This window comes from Gopherus evgoodei, chromosome 2 (genome assembly GCF_007399415.2).
Source record: "Gopherus evgoodei ecotype Sinaloan lineage chromosome 2, rGopEvg1_v1.p, whole genome shotgun sequence".
NCBI classification, from domain to species: domain Eukaryota; kingdom Metazoa; phylum Chordata; order Testudines; family Testudinidae; genus Gopherus; species Gopherus evgoodei.
In genome coordinates, this window is record NC_044323.1 from 27696856 (window position 1) to 27716741 (window position 19886).

General features: G+C 40.5%; 1 protein-coding gene across 11 annotated transcripts in view; it reads left to right on the plus strand.

The window, feature by feature from the left end:
• PARD3 (par-3 family cell polarity regulator) overlaps window positions 1-19886 on the plus strand; it is a 648004-nt gene that overhangs the window by 347785 nt on the left and 280333 nt on the right. For 7 of the 11 annotated variants that reach the window (XM_030550179.1, XM_030550184.1, XM_030550177.1 and 4 more), the window contains 3 exons: window positions 3239-3330; window positions 8900-8911; window positions 9050-9133. In XM_030550179.1, coding sequence (XP_030406039.1) covers window positions 3239-3330; window positions 8900-8911; window positions 9050-9133 — 188 coding nt within the window. The remainder of the gene's footprint in view (window positions 1-3238; window positions 3331-8899; window positions 8912-9049; window positions 9134-19886) is intronic. The other 4 variants (XM_030550178.1, XM_030550186.1, XM_030550188.1 and 1 more) reach the window with 1 other exon arrangement.

A 19886-nucleotide genomic window follows, 5' to 3' on the forward strand; every position in this document is an offset into this window, starting at 1 on the left:
AAAGAGTTCCTGATTACTGCAGTATTAATTTTTTTTAATTTTTTTTTAAGGACGCATCTGTTGATTATGGCATTGTGGTTGTAGTGCTGTAACTAGCACTGAGAATACACTTTCTGTCTAAGCACCTATATCAGATGATAACTTTTTGATTAAAAAAAAAAACCACCAAACATTCTGTTCTCCATGAGTTATCCAGGTTCTGTTTCTTGATTATTTTTTTGTGTGAAAAACTCTTTTGTTTCAAATGTACAAACTTCTCGTGTACATAGTGTTCACTAAGGAATGTCCCCTTTCCATTTATGAAGTAGAAATGAGAGAATGAAGGTGTGTTTCAAAGACCTATATTGTGCATGTTGAGCATATGATCTTTCATTGATGATAATGATGAAGGTTACAGAGAACCATAAATATTCATAGCTGTTCATAAACCAGATGAAGGTAGAGTGTTTGCCTAGAAAACTTCCAATGTAAGATTCCCAGGTCTAGAAACACTGAAGCATGTGTATAGCTTTATCCTTGTGAAAAGTACCAGTGACGGTAACAGTACTCCTCATGTGAGTAAAGTTGTGTGGGATTCAGTTTGGTGGATTGAGATCTAAATGAATAAAAAACAATACGTGATCTGACAAACCACAAAGAGGGGCTAAGAGAGAAGGACAAGGTAGATAATAACACTAAGATCACATGTGGTTATCTCTATTTTGGTCAGTGATGCTTGCATCTTAAATGTTCCCTTAGTTACTGGGTTTATTTAGACTAAGGATTGATAATTATATCACATAAAAATTTACTACCTTGCACAGCTCCAGATATACATAAGCATCACCAAGAGCCACACAAAGTGAAATAAAAGGAGCTGACTTGGAGTGTGTGACTCCACATACCTGTGCAGAGTGCATGTCTGTGCATGCCTGAAATTCAAAGAGATGATTCCTACAGTAACTGACTCTGCTGCACTGCAGACATACATTAGACATTAATTTTAACACCATATGGTATGACACTATATATGCAAATCTGGGGAGGAGATGCTGTTTTCGTGAGGAACAAATCTGAATGTCCTGTTTTTTGCATGTTTAAAGCAACTCTGCATTCAACAATGTATAGATTTTTTGTACACCACCTGTAATTGTAAATAATGTCTACGATACTTAAGTATTATTTTCAGTTGTACAAAATTGACCATACTTTGATACATAGTTGCAGCTTTCATTAAGACCAATAAATCTGAAAACAGGTAAAATTTGTTACTGCATATTTGTGACTTACATTGTAGTTATCCTTTACAATTGATTTGTAAACAACTTTTTCTGTATAGAAAATATCTGCTTTGGAGTTTTTGTTTACATTCATAAAGCAGTTCTAGGCAGGTTCAAGATACTGTTTAACCTTTGAAATGTGTTACTTGCCTGGTGCTTAAGAGAGAGAGATGACTAAGAAGTGCATATTAGAGCCTCTCAAAACATGGGATCATCAATCTTCAAGTAGCTTGGCTTCAAGCAGTGCCCTGCTATCCAAGATGCACAGAGCATACCTACGACTCAGAGAAGCCCAGTGCATCCAGCCTCTGATTTTTGCAGACTCTCAGAGGAAATGTCAATTGGACATTACCAAATGCCTCTGCCTTGCTTTAATATCTCTTCAATAATTTAATATATTGTCTGACTCTGTGTGCTGAACTCATAACCCATCACTTATCATTTTGCTGATTGATGCCTCTGCCAGTGGAATCTAAATCTGTGCTTTGAATTGTACTGATTACAATATAATGCTTCTTTTTGGTCATATGGATAATTAAAAGCATAAATTTCTATTGAATCACATAGTTATAAAAATGCTTGTGATTCTCTCTTCCTAATGGAAGTCCTTTAATTACATTGGTCTAAATTTGGAAGTACTCTATTCTCAATTCTGACATTAAAAGTTATAGGTGCAGTGAATAATATATGTGTTTTTAATTTGCACTTCCGGAAAGTAAAATCAATCAATTAACATTAGAGCTTTTTTTTTCATTCTTTGAAGCCATAAATACCTCTCAATTCTGTTAATGAAGTTCTGTGGTAAACAATATATAAAAGTCTCTGTATTTTGTTCAGGAATAATGCATTGTTATGTTAGCTACACTGGCATTAGTAATTCCATTATTTCAGTAACTGAAATGCACTTGCAAAAATAATCTAGCTATAATTTAATGACTAAGAGCCAGATCCTGCAGACTCTTACTCAGGAAAAGAATCCCTACTGATTTCAATGGGATTAAGTCAGGGGCGGCTCTAGACATTTCGCTGCCCCAAGCACGGCGTCATGCCGCGGGGGGCGCTCTGCCGCTCTCCGGTCCCGCGGCTCCAGTGGATCTCCCGCAGGCGTGCCTGCGGAGGGTCTGCTGGTCCCGCGGCAAGCCACCCCAAGCATGTGCTTGGCTTGCTGGGGCCTGGAGCCGCCCCTGGATTAAGTATGTATAGAAGGGTTTGCAAGACTGGGATGCAACCAATTTAAACCTTATTTCATTTAGTGAAGTCACATGAGGCATAAATTGGTCCAACATTTGGCCATAAATATTTTAAAGGGACTCTGTCAAATTAAAACATCATATTTCTGTGATGATATTTTAGCTATGATTATTACATGGTACAGTTTAGATTGCCCCAAATCTGAAAGAGATGTTATATATAGATGTATTTCCCCAGTTCTTTTCGATTTGATCACTTAGTACATTTGACAGCATTTTTAGGATAATCACTTTTCACTGTTTCCGCTGTATAATTAGTTCGTTTCCCGTAATGTTTATGGGAGCTTTTCAGAAAGAAACCTTGGAGAGAATAACTGGGAAAGAAATTCACAAGCAGATGTAGGATTTTAACTTATTCTTTTTAAATTAGCTAGCATTCAGGTTCAATGCATCTCTTTATTTAAGTCCTTTAGTAGGCTATGTAATGACCGGGCTAAATTCATTGGTCAACAAATTGAAGAGCATTTATGTTGGGTAACATTTTAAAACGTTATTTACCTTAATATAGATTTTCTTCCATGTCATCTCATACTTACTGTTAAACTCTAGGAGTGCATTGTGATGATAGTTCTCTAGATAAATGTTACAGAAGAGCCACAGTGACGAAGTCACTGTGTGTGTAATGTTAAACAAGACTTTCAATCTTTGAAGTATATATTTCCATCTTGGATATAATAACTGTAACTTTAAAGTTGGAGTATTAAAGGAGAACATCTTCTTTACTTCCAGGATGAAGATGGGACAGAGGAGGACAACAGCAGAGTTGAACCAGTTGGACATGCAGACAGTGGTTTGGAGAGCACCACCAATTTTTCCTTAGAGTAAGTTAATACTACAATTGGATCATTTTTTAACAGTAAGATTTAGAGTAGTAAAGAGCTCTTACTATCACAAGATAGATAATGTCAATAAATAAAACAAAACGTGCAACATGCATTTTATTTTGATTGCAACTCTACATAAAACAGATGCACCTCTACCTCAATATCATGCGACTCAGTATAACACGAATTCAGATATAACGTGGTAATGCAGTGTTCGGGGGTGGGGAGAGGGAGGCAGAGCAGGGGTGCGCACTCCGGTGGATCAAAGCAAGTTGGATATAATGTGGTTTCACCTATAATGCGGTAAGATTTTTGGCTCCCGAGGACAGCGTTATATTAAGGTAGAGGTGTACTTCCTTTTGCCCTTTGCACTGTGGGCATCTTTTAGCCCCAGTGTTAAAGGGTCCTGACTAGTGATACAGCAGCAGAGTGATGGAGCATTTTCAGAACTATTGCTATAGTATGGTTGGGTGGGTATATTATTCTGTCTCCACGGAAGATGCTTAACCATAGGGCATTTTAGGGTTTAGTGTTAATGATGGGGGAAGCAATGGGCCCAGCTGGCTCTCCCAAAATATTGGCAGGTGAGAGTTTGGGTATTAAAGCCCTTCCACCTTCCACAAATGCAGTAAACAAGTCCACAGGAAAGGAGGAGTTTTGCAGGGGAGGACTACCCAGACAAAACAGAACTCCACACCGGTGATGAGCCTAACCTGAAACTCCCCTTCACACTAGAAAAGATTCAGTGACTGACGGTTTTATGATGAAACCTGAAATTAAGAGAGTTTTGCCCTTTGAGTTTCATTACAAAGACCTGACCCAGACCTGGCTGTGATATTGGCTGGGAAACGGTCCATTATACTCTGAGTATTTTAAAATTCATTCTTTTGTTTGTAGAGCTGCTGATTTTTATAGGGATTAAAAAGTGAGTTAAATATTATAATAAATGCATTAATGTGCATTAAACAATAGCGTGTTTCATAGCCTATTTGCAAAATACTTTATGAAGTATTTTGAATTCAAAATACTATTTGCTAATTACAGTATATAAAAATTTTGTATCAAATTTAATGCTTCTTGTTTCTATTTTTAAACTGATTTTTGTGCCACCATCTTATTCTTTATTCTTTTTTCTTTTTCTTTCTTTCCTTTTTTTAAACAACACCTCTCCTGTATACTTAGAGACCAGCTCAGCAAAACACATCAATTAAAAATGTAGTGGGAGCTTTCTTAGTGCTTGTGCACATGGTGCAGCAGTACATACTGCGGGGGTGTGATTTCTAAAGTGCACCAACATGTTGCGCACTAACTGGCCCATGTAGATCCTGTTGGTGTTTGCTAAAAGTTCTCCAGTGGACTTCAGTGTAGGATTGTTTCAAATTATTAGAACATGCTAGGAAACTTTTAGTGCTCACCAGCAGAATCTGCACAGGTCAACTAGTGCACAACACGTTGGCGCACTTTACAAATCAACCCCCATATAGTGTGCATTGCCACACTGTGTAGACAAGCCCTTACTACCATTTGAGTGCTTTGCACTTCCATGTGGGAATCTCAGGGTTAGGAGCAAAATGAAACGTGTGATATGGAGTAGGTACCATGAAAGCCACTGTGGGTGTGTCTACACTACAAAGAAAAACCCGTGGCACCGAGTCTCAGAGCCCGAGTCAATTGGCTCAGGCTTGTGGGGCTTGGGCTGCAGGGCAAAAAATAGCAGAGTAGATGTTCCTGCTCAAGCTGGAGCCTGGGCTCTGAAACCTGGTGATGGGGGAGGGTCTTGGAGCTTGGGAATGTCTACCCTGCTGTTTATAGCCCTGAAGCCTGTGACCCGCAAACCTGAGTCAATTGACCCAGGCTCTGAGACTCAGTGCCTTGGGTTTTAATTTGCAGTAAAGATGTACCATTAGAATGCATTGATTAGGCAAGGGCAAATTTTCCTTTACTTTTCCATGTTCATTTTATGGGGCTCAGGATCTGGGAGTTTTGGCGGAGTTTGCAGAAGAACGGCAGTTGTGGGAGCAGACACAGGCGGCAAGTTCCATACCCATGTGGTGCTTCAGCACCAGCAATATTCAGAACCAGGGGCCCAGCTCCAGCAATATGTGGAGCCAGGTGCCCCCCCAACTTGCGCCCCCCCCCCCGCGCCTCCCCCAAGTGTTCTGCAGCCCCGACTTGCTGCCCCTGGGCCCTGCCCCCGCTTGTCTTTCCCGGAGAGAATCACTGATTGTCTCTTCCCTGAGCAGCTCCATGTTTCCTCCCAGCAACTGCTGCCGCAGGGTCCTAGTGCCCCCCATCTCCACGGCTAGGACAGACTGAGCCTGCTCTGCCCCCTTAAACCCTTCCCTTTTTCAGCAGGACCCTCAAGCAGCACAGGGGGGCCCCCCTCTGCCCGCAGTCACCACTCCTGCCCCATGCAAGGAGGCAGCCCCAACCCTCACCCCCAGTGAGGCTACAGTGACAGTGTGCTGCTGGGGGGCAGGAAAGAGGGGTTCCTCCCCCAGAGCTTGCTGCTGCTGGCAGGGAAAGGGCTGGGGGGAGTCCTCTCTGGCCCCTGTTCCAGAGCAGCCTGCTTGCACCCTAAACTCATCCCCAGCTCTGCCCCACCCCAGAGCCCCCCACCGCACCCTCAACCCTAGTCCTGAGTCCCTCCAGCCCCCCAAACATCTTATGCCCAGTCCCAGCCAGAGTCCGCATCTCCCTGCACTCTAACCCTCTGCCTTAGCCCCAAGCCCCTCCAGCACCCCAAACACCTTATCCTCAGTCCCAGCCAGAGCCCTCATCCCCCACACTCCTACTCTTGCCCTGAGCCCCTCTCGCACCCCAGACCCCTCATTGCCAGCCCCAGAGCCCCCATCCCCTACACCTCTACTCTCGCCCTGAGCCCCTCCCACACTCCAAACCCCTCATCTTCAGCCACACCCCACAGCCTTCACCCCTGCACCCCATCCCTCTGCACCCCTCCCATCACTAAACTCCCTCCCAGAGCCTGCATCCTGCACCCCAATCCCCTGCCCCAGCCTAGGGTCTGCACCCCAGACATCCTCCCTCACCCAAACTCCCACCTAGAGCCTTGGGCAGATGGGGAGGCGGAGTTTGGGGGCGGGGCACAGTTTGGGCAGGGTCGGGTTCTGGGCACCACCAAAATTTCTACAAACATGACACCCATGGGAGCAGAAGCTATGAATAAACCTGAATAGATCATGGAAAAATGGATGCCTTCTATGGTTTTAAGCAGTTGAACAAGTCAAACAGAATCTGGGCTTGGTTATGGAAACTGTCTTGTCTTCTGTGTCCAGTTTTAATGGATTCTGTAGTATTGCACGTCCCTTACAAAAGTTATAGTTACGTTACATGGATTGCCATTCTTATGTTCCTCCCTACCCTCAGAATTGAGAACAAAGCAAAACATTCTTTAGAACAGAAAGATATACAACATCCTTTCTGGGTAGTAAAAGGCAACACTTGCAACACTTTCTGGATTTAGCTGAATTTAGTTGATTCTTAGAAGACCTTATGCATAGCTCATGTGCAGTGGGAATCAAACAATGTTATGATGCATGAAGATTGGAACAGCAAATAATACTCAATATTACAGTGCTTTTAAGTAAATCAGTGGTTTACCATCATCTGGAGAATTGAGCAGTTCTTGGTCATCCTATCTCAAAGAAGTCATAGCGGTAATAGAAGAGCAGTGGAAATGAACATAGCCATGGAGACATTTCCATAGAGTAAATTGGAAAGATGGAAACAATGTGGTTTAGAGAAAGGGACATGAGATAAAGCTATACAAAACAAATATGATAGAAAGGTGGGTACATCTACCCTTTTTCATTATATAAGAAGAAAGGTAGATTCAATTAAAGCCAAAGGCAGCAAATTCAAATCAGATAAAGGAAAAAATTTTTATGCAATACATAATGAACCTATGCAATTCTTTGTCACATGATATCATAGAAACATTAATTTAGTAGGAATTAAAAAAAATTGGCTGTTTACATAGATTATGAGGACACTTACATATCATTTATGAAGGATTTTAAATAAATGTGGAAGAGACATAAAGCAATTGCTAGCTGACAGATGTAGGAAGAGAAAAATCCCTTAAGGGCGGATTACTCCGTCATGTCCATTTTGGGGTTTCTTGAACCTTCCTCTGAATGATAAAATGGTGTCATTTGGTATGTCAGTGATGGGCCTGATCCAATGCCCATTGAAATCAATGGATAGTCCCCTTGTGACTTCCATAGGTCATTGCATCTGGCCATATGTATCTGTAGGTCAAATCTTGTTTGTCCTTACTCAAGAGGAAAGCTAACTGTCAAATGTACTGTATATAGTACCAGAGAATATGAAAAATGTATGGTGCTAGAGGCTAACAAAAACCACAAGTTCAGATTTGGGTTCAGAGCTTTTGTTCTTAAAGTTCTGGAGTGTTTAGATGTGGAGTCTTGATGGATTATTAGTCCATCTGTGGCTTGTAATGTTTTATGGCTTTTGGCTTCCAAACCAAACATCCCCAAAATGCGTGGCTATTCTGAACTAAGGACATTTGCTTCAAGTTTACTTCTGATACCTTCAGAAATCTTTTCTTGAGCTTTTTGTACCTTTGACTTATTTGATTTTCTCTTTCCAAAGAGAAAAGTAAAATCCAGAACTAGTTCTGCATGATTGCATGGCATATTAAAGATTTGCTTTAAAAAGCCAGAAATATAGATCTATAAATATGCATAGCAAACAGAAATAATTGTAATAAACTCACTACAGTATAACCTCCAAGTTACGAACACCTCGGGAATGTAGGTTGTTTGTAACTGAACAAAATGTTTTGGTTGTTCTTTCAAAAGTTACCACTGAACATTGACTTAATGCAGCTTTGAAACTTTACTATGCAGAAGAAAAATGCTGCTTTTAACTATATTAATTTAAATGAAACAAGCACAGAAACAGTTTCCTTATCTTGTTGCATCTTTTTTTTATCGTTTCCTTTATTTTGTTAGTACTTTACGTTTAACACAGTAATGTGATGTGTTTGCTTTTTTGTTTTTATCTCTGCTGCTGATTGTGTACTTGCAGTTTCAAATGAGGTGTGGCTGACTGGTCACTTCATAACTCTGAGGTTTTACTGTAGGCAAATTATGGGAACACAAAACACCAAATTATGTTAGTGTGTTCCAAAACTGAAGGAAGTTTACCATTTAAAACTTACAGTCCTCGTTAAATAGTTTAAGCATTATCTTAAACTAACAATAAAGACTAGAGCAGGCTTTCACTGGGATAGCTAAAGAAACTATGATAGGGTCAGTAACAGCCTTTATAGTTTTTGAGAAAAATTGATCCATATTTGACACACAAATTGAAAGAAATAAAAAATCCTCCACTTGCCTGTAGACAAGACAGCTTAAATTTAACAAAAAGTCTCAAACCAAACAATATAAATATAAAACTGTGCCATTGTGCAGTCTGTAATTCATGTAGCTGTTTAAGGTTACCAAAAGGATTAGTTCACTTTTCATTTGAGTTATTAATGGAATTGTTTTTGATGATTGATCTCCTTTCATGCCATCAGACTAATATTCAGGTATGTAGTATTCAGCATTGCTTTCATCACCATTGCTTAAGTTCTGGAATACCTTTGTTTTGTGCGTGTGTATGTATGGGGGTTTTTGGTTCATTTATGGTACATGTTCATGTTCCCTCATTCATCATTGTCTCACAGTGATATGGTAAAGCTCGTAGAAGTCTCCAATGACGGCGGGCCTTTGGGAATCCATGTAGTGCCTTTCAGTGCCCGAGGCGGAAGGTAATGTATTGTGTAAGATTTTAATTGAATCATAGCTTGCTGTGTTTTATCTTGGTTATGCTTACTCTTGTATAGGTGCCTGTAGGTTCTATTTGAAATAACGCATGTTTATTTTCAAGAGGAAGTTTTACTGACTTAAAATAATTGAAACATTCTGCCACCCTTACTCACTCTGTACGTAGTACGAAGGCAGTACATTAGGGGAAGAAAGATGGCAGAATCTGTCCTTTAATTTATAATGGAAATTGTATTGTGACCTGATGGAAACTTGAATTGCAAAGATACTAATTATTTCCTTCAGACCCTTCTCAAGTTATTTTTCCCCTTTAATTCAGCATAGTATTTGTGCATCATTTCCCTACTATTTACCAAAGTAGCAGCATTTTAAACCAGAGAATTCTACATCTATGTGCATTTTATAAGCAAGATTGAAAGAAAAAGAATTGCAGTATTTGTAATATTAAATAGTATCCACTGTGTTGAAAGGAAAACAAGAAAAGCATACAGTATGGGGTTTTGAGGTGTTGGAGAAAGGCATTTATTCTCCACAACTATCTTAAATTTCATTATGTGACAAAAGGCAAGAATTCCTTAAGTCTTAAGTTCCAGAAAAATGAATGCTGTGCAGGTGGTTTACATTAAAATAACTTTCAGGATTACATTAGTAAACAGAACACTCCATTTATAGCTTTTGCTTTGCAGAAATAGAATTTTAGTATTTAGGATCCTTAATTGAAACATTAATGTATTCTCAGGAAAATTTTATTACTTTTGTACCAATCGTTATTCACTGTGGGGGATTTAAAGCTTGTGGTCATACTGAAAAGCAGACAATCCATCAAGAATATAAGTAGGATTTTATTTTGGGGAGGAGGAGATTACCTTTATCTTTAAGTGTAATTGCATTCACTATTTCTGCTCTTTTTTGGTGAAAAGGGACCAAACATACATTTAAAAAAGTGTACTCTTAGATTACACAATGAAAGGATATTATGTTCTTACAAATCTGCCTCTCCATCAGCAATTTTAGTTTAAATTGATTAGAAGCAAGTGTCACTTACTGTGTATCAGATATTTATATCAAGTGCTTTTCACACATGATAGACATTTTTTTCTACAGCAAGATGAGGAATATGGTTTTAAAAACTCTTTTTTTTCTGATTATTATTTTAACCTTTATGCTTCAGTAGCTATACTGACATGTAGTACTGTGACAAAACTAATAATTTTGTTGAACTGAAGGCAACTTTCCCTGAGGATTTCAGGAGGTAAGAGCAAACTGCCATAATATGGTGATTCTTTCTTCCCGTGAGTGACCTGACCCTATCTTCAGTGAGTTCAGTCAGCAGATATGAGAATGGTAATGTTTTAATCACAACCTCATAAATAAAGACAGGAGGTAATGCCATGCTGTGATTTTGCATTTTTATATAGGCCATGGACTGTGCTGGAAGAGATGGGAGGGTCAGATCAGAATTGTTGGCTACCTCTTAATCAGGGTAATATTTAGTTGAATAAAGCTGTGTGGTTTTGTTTTTTGTTGTTTTTTTTTAAATAATCTCTCAAAACACATGTACTCTGTCTTCTGGCATCTGTCAATCAGTTCTTTTCATGTAACCAACCCTCATGGAAAAAGTAGGGATTAGATCAACAGTCCTTGTAGAAATAATAGGGTTTTTATAAAAATTACTCTTGAAAACCTACCACATCTAACAAATCAGTGAAAAGGATGTAATTCAGTGATACATTTTGTAACATGGTTAAAAAAATGTAGAGATTTTTCTGTCAAATTCTATAGGAATTTTCTACTCAGGAAGTCAGTGGAACTGTGATAAAAGTATCAGTTGAAAAGGCCATGAGCTTAATTCTCGATTTGTGCCTGCTAAAATACAGGTGACCATATTTATTAACTTGGATAAGCTGTTGAATAGGTGCTCTCCAAGGGTATTGCTAATGAAAAACTTTATTTTTAGTTTTGGTTATTCAACTTACTAATTTTTTTGATCATCATTAATACTATACTAGGGGAGCACTGAAATTCTGTCTTGTACACTGAGGTGTATGGGAGATATTTTACCTGTAAAAATTTAGTTTTATATTGTAATTTTTGTGACTTCATATTGAAATAATATTTCTTTTTGATGTAAAAAAAATTCAGCTGTTCCTGCAAGCTGTTACTCATAGTAGGTCTTTTCCAGCAGTGGAATTACTTCAATGAGTAGAGACTTGATAAGGGGTTGCAAGCTCTTAAGATGGTTGTCAAGAATAAGAAGTAAAGTTTAAACTGTTTATATGTACATAATGACTGTATAAAGTAGATTTAATTTTTAAGAACACCAGGTATGTTATGAACCATCAAAGGGACGGCAGACAGTGTATTTTTCAGCTATTTCTGCTCCAGGAATTTTTGTTGTCTTAATCAAAGCAAATGTCCACAAAGCGTGCCACACTTTTTGAACTTGAACTTTAATCATTGGAAAAGAGCTGGAGATAAAGTTATGGATCAAACTAATTGACATATATCGAAACTGACCAGGTTGTGTTTAATAATCCCCCCGATGACATACAGTACCAATAATTTTAGTTTAAGTTTCAGGAAAATCTCAACCCATAATTCCCTTGCATCTAAATTAGACCATGATAGCCAAAGTTTTTCCAATCCACAGCTTCTTATGAGTTGCCTTATTTCCTTTTGCAGTCTGTCTGCATTTTGAATTTTCTAGTTCCTTAATGCTGCAGTCCCTCTTGGGCCCCAAAGTCTTTATAATTTATAAATGCAAATTTAAGAATATTCTAGTGGTGTTTTTCACAGGTTGCTGACCTCTGTCTTGTCGTCTTTCTCAGTCTACTTATGCTTAAGCTATTAAAACCCCACCATTTAAACTGCTAAAGGGAGGATGTAGTAAAACCCAAATCCCTCTCAGTTAACAAAAACCATATAAAACTTACAATAAATATAAGAACTTAGCACATTGCAAAAAAAATTACATTTTGATTTATCCAAAGCAAAACTACTATGCAGTGACATTTAGTTATGTATTATGTACCTTACCGTTACCTTAGTATGTGAATGAATTTATCCTCAGAACACTCCTGTAAGGTAGCTAAATATTATCATCTCCATTGTAAAAGTGAAAAATTGAGGCATTGAATGATTAATTGACTTGAAGAAGGTCACATAAGAAGTCACTGGCCCAAAATCCTTTGAATTTCAGATTAATTCTTTACCCATAACACCAGTAGAACCACAACTCATACAAACATACTTGTTCAGTGGGGAGTTTTGGAGAAGTTCTTCTTTAAAAACACATGTCCTTAGAATAATTGAGAAGTTACTTGTAACGTAGTGAGTATAGTCTTCATTGCTGTCATCTTCAAATTACATTATACTTCTGTCATACAATAGAGCTAAGAAGTGGTTTGGAAGTCTTTTGAAAAGCTCACCCTGTTGTATGGAATAACCAATATAGCATTTACTTTACCATGTTGTGATGGTCAGCTTTTGTGTTGTTCATAATAGTGCTATAAAGTCTACATAAATCAAGTCAGGACACTATACTGAGAAAAATTAATAGTTTTAGCTCTGAAGGGGACATGATCTTCTTAAAAAACATCCACTCAAACTGGACTAGATGAACTTTCAATGACCCTTGCCTATGTCTCCATTGAGAGCTGAAATGTTACCTCGTAAAAGACGTGTTTGTATGCATGTGTTGTATTTTTTAACAGAAGTGGGAAAGATGAATGGCAGGGAGGGCAGGAACAGTCAATTCATTAATTTTCAAAGGAGGTCATGCTTGGTATTATTCTGTAAAACAAACAAAGCTAATGACCACCCAAAAACCAGTTAAACATTCCGTTTGTCACTGACATAGTCAAGGTTTGTAGTGTGAAGGACACTGTGCTCCATCTGTCACTAATGCCTGTGTGTTATATCTGATAGGAATGCATGATCTTAAGTGACGTGCTGCCTGCAATAGCTAAGATCCTTATAAGAAGCAGGGGTCAATATGAACATTCATGTGCTACTCAAGGAAATACTGCAAATCTCTAATTTGAAGCTCTGCTTCCTGAGGACTTGTCTACTCCTAAAATGCTGCAGTGACATAGCTGCACTACTATACCTGCGCCACTGTAGCACTTCAGTGAAGGCACTACCTATGCTGACAGGAGGGCTCCTCTCATTGGGATAGATAATCCACTTCCCTGAGAGGTGGTAGCTAGATCAATGGGAGAATTCTCCCATTGACTTATGCTGTCTACAGCGGGTATTAGGTAGGTTTAACTGCGTTGCTCAGGGATGTGGATTTTTCACACTTCTGAATTGCCTTAGTTATATCAAGTGTATATGTATGTAGATCAGGCCAGAGAGAAGTTTTGCTGTGTGTGTTCAGTTTGGGCTCAGCAAATGGACATTTAAAAAACATATATTTGGGTTTTTAGTGGCTGCCGATCTGGTGGGTTTGTTTATTAGTAGGGGAATAAGGCCTGGAGCAGCAGAGCACTGCTGTTCTTTGAGTGATTGCACGTGTATATTTTACTCAGATGTGTGTGCCCTCAGAGTGCTAGAGCCAGAGTTTTCTGCAGCAGTAAACTTTGCAGTGGCATGTGTGCCCTGCACCTCCTCATGGCCCCTCTTGAGGCTACATAAGGGCAGTGCTACCTTGAGCCCCCTCAGTTCCTTTTCACTGTCCCTGTCCTGAGTCAGAGCTTGCTGTGCAGTTTACCTCATAGGGATATTTTTTTTCTTCTTAGTTAGCTAGTTTAGCTTCCTACGTTATCTGGAAATAGAAGTTAATATCCATTAAATTTTATTTTTACTTCAAAGTTCATTTTTAATAGTTTGTTTCAGTGCTCTGCATACAGCATTCGCAGGCTATAAGCACTGCCTGTCATGTGGGGTATCTACCCTGAATAGTGACCCACACACAATTGCCTCAGTAAGAGGCAAATTAAGGCGAGGTACAGTATCTGCTGCTCTTTCTAGAAAAGATAGGTGATTTCCAGAGACCTGTGCCTCAAACACTACCTCATGGAGCATGCCTCAGCCCTGGGGCTCTCAAGTGAATGCCCTAGTTACCCACATGCAGTCTGCAAGTGTGGATGTGGTTGTCTCTGACAGACCCTTGGACTTGGATTCTTCTTAACAGAGAAAGAGGAGTCAGTCTTCTTCTCCAGGGCCTTCCCAAAGGGCTTGTCTGCACTGGCAAGTTTCTGCACAGTAAAGCAGCTTTTTGCGCTTAAATTGTAGATATCAAGCCACTTAGTGCACAGAAACTCCTCAGTTGCAGCGGTGCAAAAAAATCCCAACTTGATGAGAGTCATAAGGCTATTTGCGCAGAGGCTCCAGCACTGTATTGCCAGTGTAGACACTTAATTACTTTCTGCGCTGTAATTGGCCTCCGGAGCTGTCCCATAATGCTTCTGCTTATTGTTTTGAACTCGGCTGCCCTGGAGACATCCACCCCTCCCCTTTCAGAGCATCATTTCTGACAGCCATTGTGTGCTGTGCTGATCTGTTCCGGGACACAAAGAAAACTATTAATGTGGAATGCTTGTGCTGTTGAATAGAGAGGCGCATGTGTGTGTGAGAAGGAGAGCGATTGCTATGCAGAGAGCCCAAGGAGGGAGTCAGGGCTGATGTTAGGGTTTTCCCCTCCCCCTGCCTCAGGATTGGTTGTTTCCTGCTGCTGTCTGAACTTACAAGACAGCATGCTTACATACTCTCTGTTCTCCAAAATTCACTGTCTCTCCGCCACCTCCCACCCCCCGCTACACACATACTCCCTGTCTCACACTATCCCCCCCATTTCAATTGAAAAGCAGTTGGAAATGTAGAAAGGATGCCCATGAAACAATGGGGTTGGGAAACCTGCTCTTGTCACGCTGTGCCTGCTCCATGAAGCATTGCAAACCCTTCCCAAACCACTCTGTGGCCAGTTGCACAATGGGATAGCTGCCACAAAGCTTTGCTGTTGCAAGAGCTGGTAATGTGGATATGCTCCAGCATCACAAGGAGCACAGATTAGACACCCAACAGCGGTTTCATTCTAGCGTTTTAATAAAAGTGGTATAAGTTGTGACGTAGAAACTTGCCAGTGTAAACATACCCAAAGATTCAGGTACCCAGGGCTGAGCTATGGACCTGGTACTATGACAGGAAGATATTGGTACTATGCTGTCGACTGTCTGCAGGGAGACCGTTGAGTCTGGTACCAGTGACTGCCATTTCAGTGCAAGCATTATTGGTAGCAGCAACCCTGCAGACTTATGAGGCAGCAAAGGATTGCTTTACTTCTCTGTACCAGACTCTCTTTTGGTGCAGGAGTCCATTGTGTTGGCAGCAAAGAATCCTGTGGCACCTTATAGACTAACAGACGTTTTGGAGCATGAGCTTTTGTGGGTGAATACCCTGTTTGTCAGATGCATGTAGTGGAAATTTCCAGGAGCAGGTATATATATGCAAGCAAGCTAGAGATAACGAGGTTAGTTCAATCAGGGAGGATGAGGCCCTGTTTTAGCAGTTCAGGTGTGAAAACCAAGGGAGGAGAAACTGGTTTTCTGGTTGGCAAGCCATTCACAATCTTTGTTTAATCCTGAGCTGATGGTGTCAAATTGTAGATGAACTGAAGCTCAGCAGTTTCTCTTTGAAGTCTGGTCCTGAAGGTTTTTTGCTGCAGGATGGCCATCTTAAGGTCTGCTATAGTGTGGCTAGGGAGGTTGAAGTGTTTTCCTACAGGTTTTTGTATACTGCCATTCCTAATATCTGATTTGTGTCCATTTATCCTTTTCCGTAGCGACTGTCCAGTTTGGCTGATGTACATAGCAGAGGGGCATTGCTGGCATATGATGGCCTATATTACATTGGTGGACGTGCAGGTGAATGAACCGGTGATGGTGTGGCTGATCTGGTTAGGTCCTGTGATGGTGTCGCTGGTGTAGATATGTGGGCAGAGTTGGCATCGAGGTTTGTTGCATGGATTGGTTCCTGAGCTAGAGTTACTATGGTGCGGTGTGCAGTTACTGGTGAGAATATGTTTCAGGTTGGCAGGTTGTCTGTGGGCGAGGATTGGCCTGCCACCCAAGGCCTGTGAAAGTGTGAGATCATTGTCCAGGATGGGTTATAGATCCCTGATGATGCTGGAGGGGTTTTAGCTGGAGACTATATGTGATGGCCAGTGGAATCCTGTTGGTTTCTTTCTTGCGTTAGTCTTGCAGTAGGAGGCTTCTGGGTACACGTCTGGCTCTGTTGATCTGTTTCCTTATTTCCTCGTGCAGGTATTATAGTTTTGAGAATGCTTGGTGGAGATTTTGTAGGTGTTGGCCTCTGTCTGAGGGGTTAGAGCAGATGCGGTTGTACCTCAGTGCTTGGCTGTAGACAATGGATCGTGTGATGTGCCCGGGATGGAAGCTGGAGGCATGAAGGTAGGCATAGCGGTCGGTAGGTTTCGGTATAGGGTGGTGTTAATGTGACCATCATTTATTTGCACCGCGGTGTCTAGAAAGTGGACCTCTCGTGTAGATTGGTCCAGGCTGAGGTTTATGGTGGGGTGGAAGCTGTTGAAATCGTGGTGGAATTTTTCCAGAGTCTCCTTCCCATGGGTACAGATGATTAAGATGTCATCAATGTAGCATAGGTAGAGAAAAGGGGCGTGAGTGGACGAGAGCTGAGGAAGCATTGTTCCAGATCGGCCATAAAAATATTGGCATATTGTGGGGCCATGCGGGTGCCCATAGCGGTGCCACTGATCTGGCGATATATATTGTGTTGGCAGCACTTCTTCCAGCACTGGGTCTGTCTGTCTCCTCGGCTATGGTGCAGAGACTCTGAGTGGTATCGAGACTAATACCACCTGAGAAACATGGCAAGAGCTTGGCTTGTCCTTCGGTACCACCTTTTGGTTCTGGCACACGCTGTCACCAACACTACAGTCTTCAGCCTCAGTTTCAGTCTCACGCTCTCTCGGCACTGTCAGCTTTGGTGCTGGAGCAATCGTTGGCTTGAGTACCAACCCTAGCGACTGACCTCACCTTTGATGTTTAATTTTGTTGAAACTTTGCCTTCATTCAAATACTCTCCTGCTACCCTTCACTCGTTAGTGGTCTATACCCCTGCCTCCAACAGACATCACTACAGACCTTTGAAACAACAGTATTATAGGCAGTTTTTCTAGCTGCCAAAGCCAGCATGATTTTTCGAGGAGGAAGCAGAAGTCAGAGAGAAGGGGGTTCTCCAACTCCAGTTTTAATCAGCATACTCGTCCTCAGTCAGCTCTCGGGAATAAGCCCATTTGACTTCCTCTTCAAGGACAGAGGGACTTCACTCATGATTATTTCTGACTCAAGTCCATGGGGGTCAAAGACCCGTATTGGACCTTCAGAATCTTAACATGTTAATCAAATAGATAAGATTTTGCATGATTTCCCTAACGTCAATCCTTTCTTCCTTAGATTATAATGACTGGTTTGCCGCTCTCAGTCTCCAGAATGCCTACTTCCATGTGGCAATACTGCGAAGTCACAAGAAGTTTGTGAGATTCATTGCAGGGGACCAATAATAATGAACAGTGCCTCAGTTTGGCCTGTCATTAGCATCATAGGCACTGACTTTTTGGGGACTGGAGCACCCATGGAAAAAGAATAGTGGGTGCTCAGCACCTACTGGCAGTCCCTGCCGAACAGCTCCTCTCCTTCCCATTGCCTGCTGCTCACTGCTGATCTGCTGTTCAGTGGTGGCCAGGAGATGCTAGGGCAGGCAGAGGGAGAAGCTGGGGCAGGAAAAGGTAGAGCGAGGGTGGGATGTGCTTGGAGGAAGAGGTGGAGTGGGGGTGGGAAGAGGCGGGGTGGGGCCGTGGGGGTTGAACATCCCCTGGGGAAATCGGAAAGTTGACACCTGTGAATCATATAATGTATTCACCAAGGTGGAGGAAGGAAATTCATGTCTTCCTTTCCTTGGTGGTTGCTTAGTGCAAGTCATATCCAAACATCAGGTTCTCCACCACATCCCATTTATCGTCTATAAATGTAGGCAATATAAATCAAAGTCTGTCTTATAAGGTAGTCTAACTTGGTCTGGATTTACTGTAATCTTTATGTATTTGGGTCCTGCAAGGTATTTTGGGAACTCCTGAAGAAGGGATAAAATAGCACAGACTGAACCATGAATTTCCTTACTTTTGTCATCTTAAATTACAACCTTAATATTACTTTGACAGATTTTGGTGTGTAAATAATCTCTGCATTTATGTGAAGGTAGACACTGACATACATACAGTTCTCATACTGAAGAATTCTGATTGATTTTTCTCTTCCACAGTGCTTTTTTCTATCATATTTTTTTCATTTCCAATGTGTGTTAAGTCCCTTTTATGTTCCAAAGTTAATAAATCACTTTAAAATTTGTTACTGTTTTTTTCAGTAAAGTTTACTCCTTTGTTTTGCTGCTTTAGTTGTTTAAGATACAAAGAAAACTGAAGCAACATCTGGTAGCCATTGTTGTACTGAAATTCCTTTATGCCAAACTTAATTTTTGCAGCCACATGGGTGTTTTTTGTGTCTCCACTGGAGCATTGAAAATCCTCCCCATTTATTCTTCTCATTGATTCTCCATCCTCAAGGCCCTGCACTGTAGCTTTAATTCTCAAAGACATAAATGACTGGAAGAGCCTCCCTTTGGTGCCAGTCAATCCCATTTCTTCATTATCCAGATGGACTGCCGTTGAGTAACCCAAGGCATTCTTTGTCTCACCTTCTTCTCCCAAAGATCGTATGGAACCTAATCATCCCAGCCAATCTGAGAACTGAGAATCCAAGAATGGAAATCAAGCTTGAGCTTCTAGAATGAAAGTGTTGAGCACTATTATAACACCACTAGGGTGGGGCAATCAAATATTTTAATGTTGTAGGAAGGGTTTGGGTTGTCTCTTCTTTTGGGCCTGTCAGCTATGACCATTTAATTGACTGGACAGGGCCTCACTTTCTAGTATGATGGTATTGCTTTTATGTTCTACTGCCAATATTATGTGTCAGTTTTCATCACTGCACAGTTTTGTGTGTACCGATGACCGTGTTATTTTGTTTCAGAACTGGTAGTTGTTTTATAGAAATACTTCTACTCTAGTCATTGCCTTGTGTGTTGGTTACTTTCTTTAAACAGTTTTAGTTGACTATTTATTTTCATTTATGTCTCAGTTGATTCAATTGCAACTGGATCACAGTTAACAGGTGAATAACTTCAGCGCATGTGTGCAATGGGCAGTGATAGGTGAACCATATTCTGGCATATTCAGTGTAATGTTCTTATTACGCTCATGGTGTTTACACTGTCAGCTTTTATTAAGATAAATTATGATCATTTCCATACAGCTGGGTGGCAATTGTGGGGAGTTCACATTTTCAGAGACTAACTCAGACAATTTAGATATCAGTAAAACATTTATGCTTATTTCCAGTTTTATTATTCGTTGTAATTTATACTTGGAAGTGAAATATTAGCATGTGTGGCTGAGTTTAGTTTAATTGTATAATTAGACTAATGAACCTTGTGGAAATATAGTGGTGCAAGTGTTAATATAATCAAAGCAGTTCAATTCCTAATTATATATCTAAACAAGTGTAAAGACAGAAGATCTCAGTGGTTTGCCTTTTCTGCTCCCCCCGCCCATCAGTTAAAATTAAGCTGCTGTAAAACACAGCATGGAGAGCAATTTTCATATATCATTATTATTGTAATTTCTACTGGGTCATAGGTTTG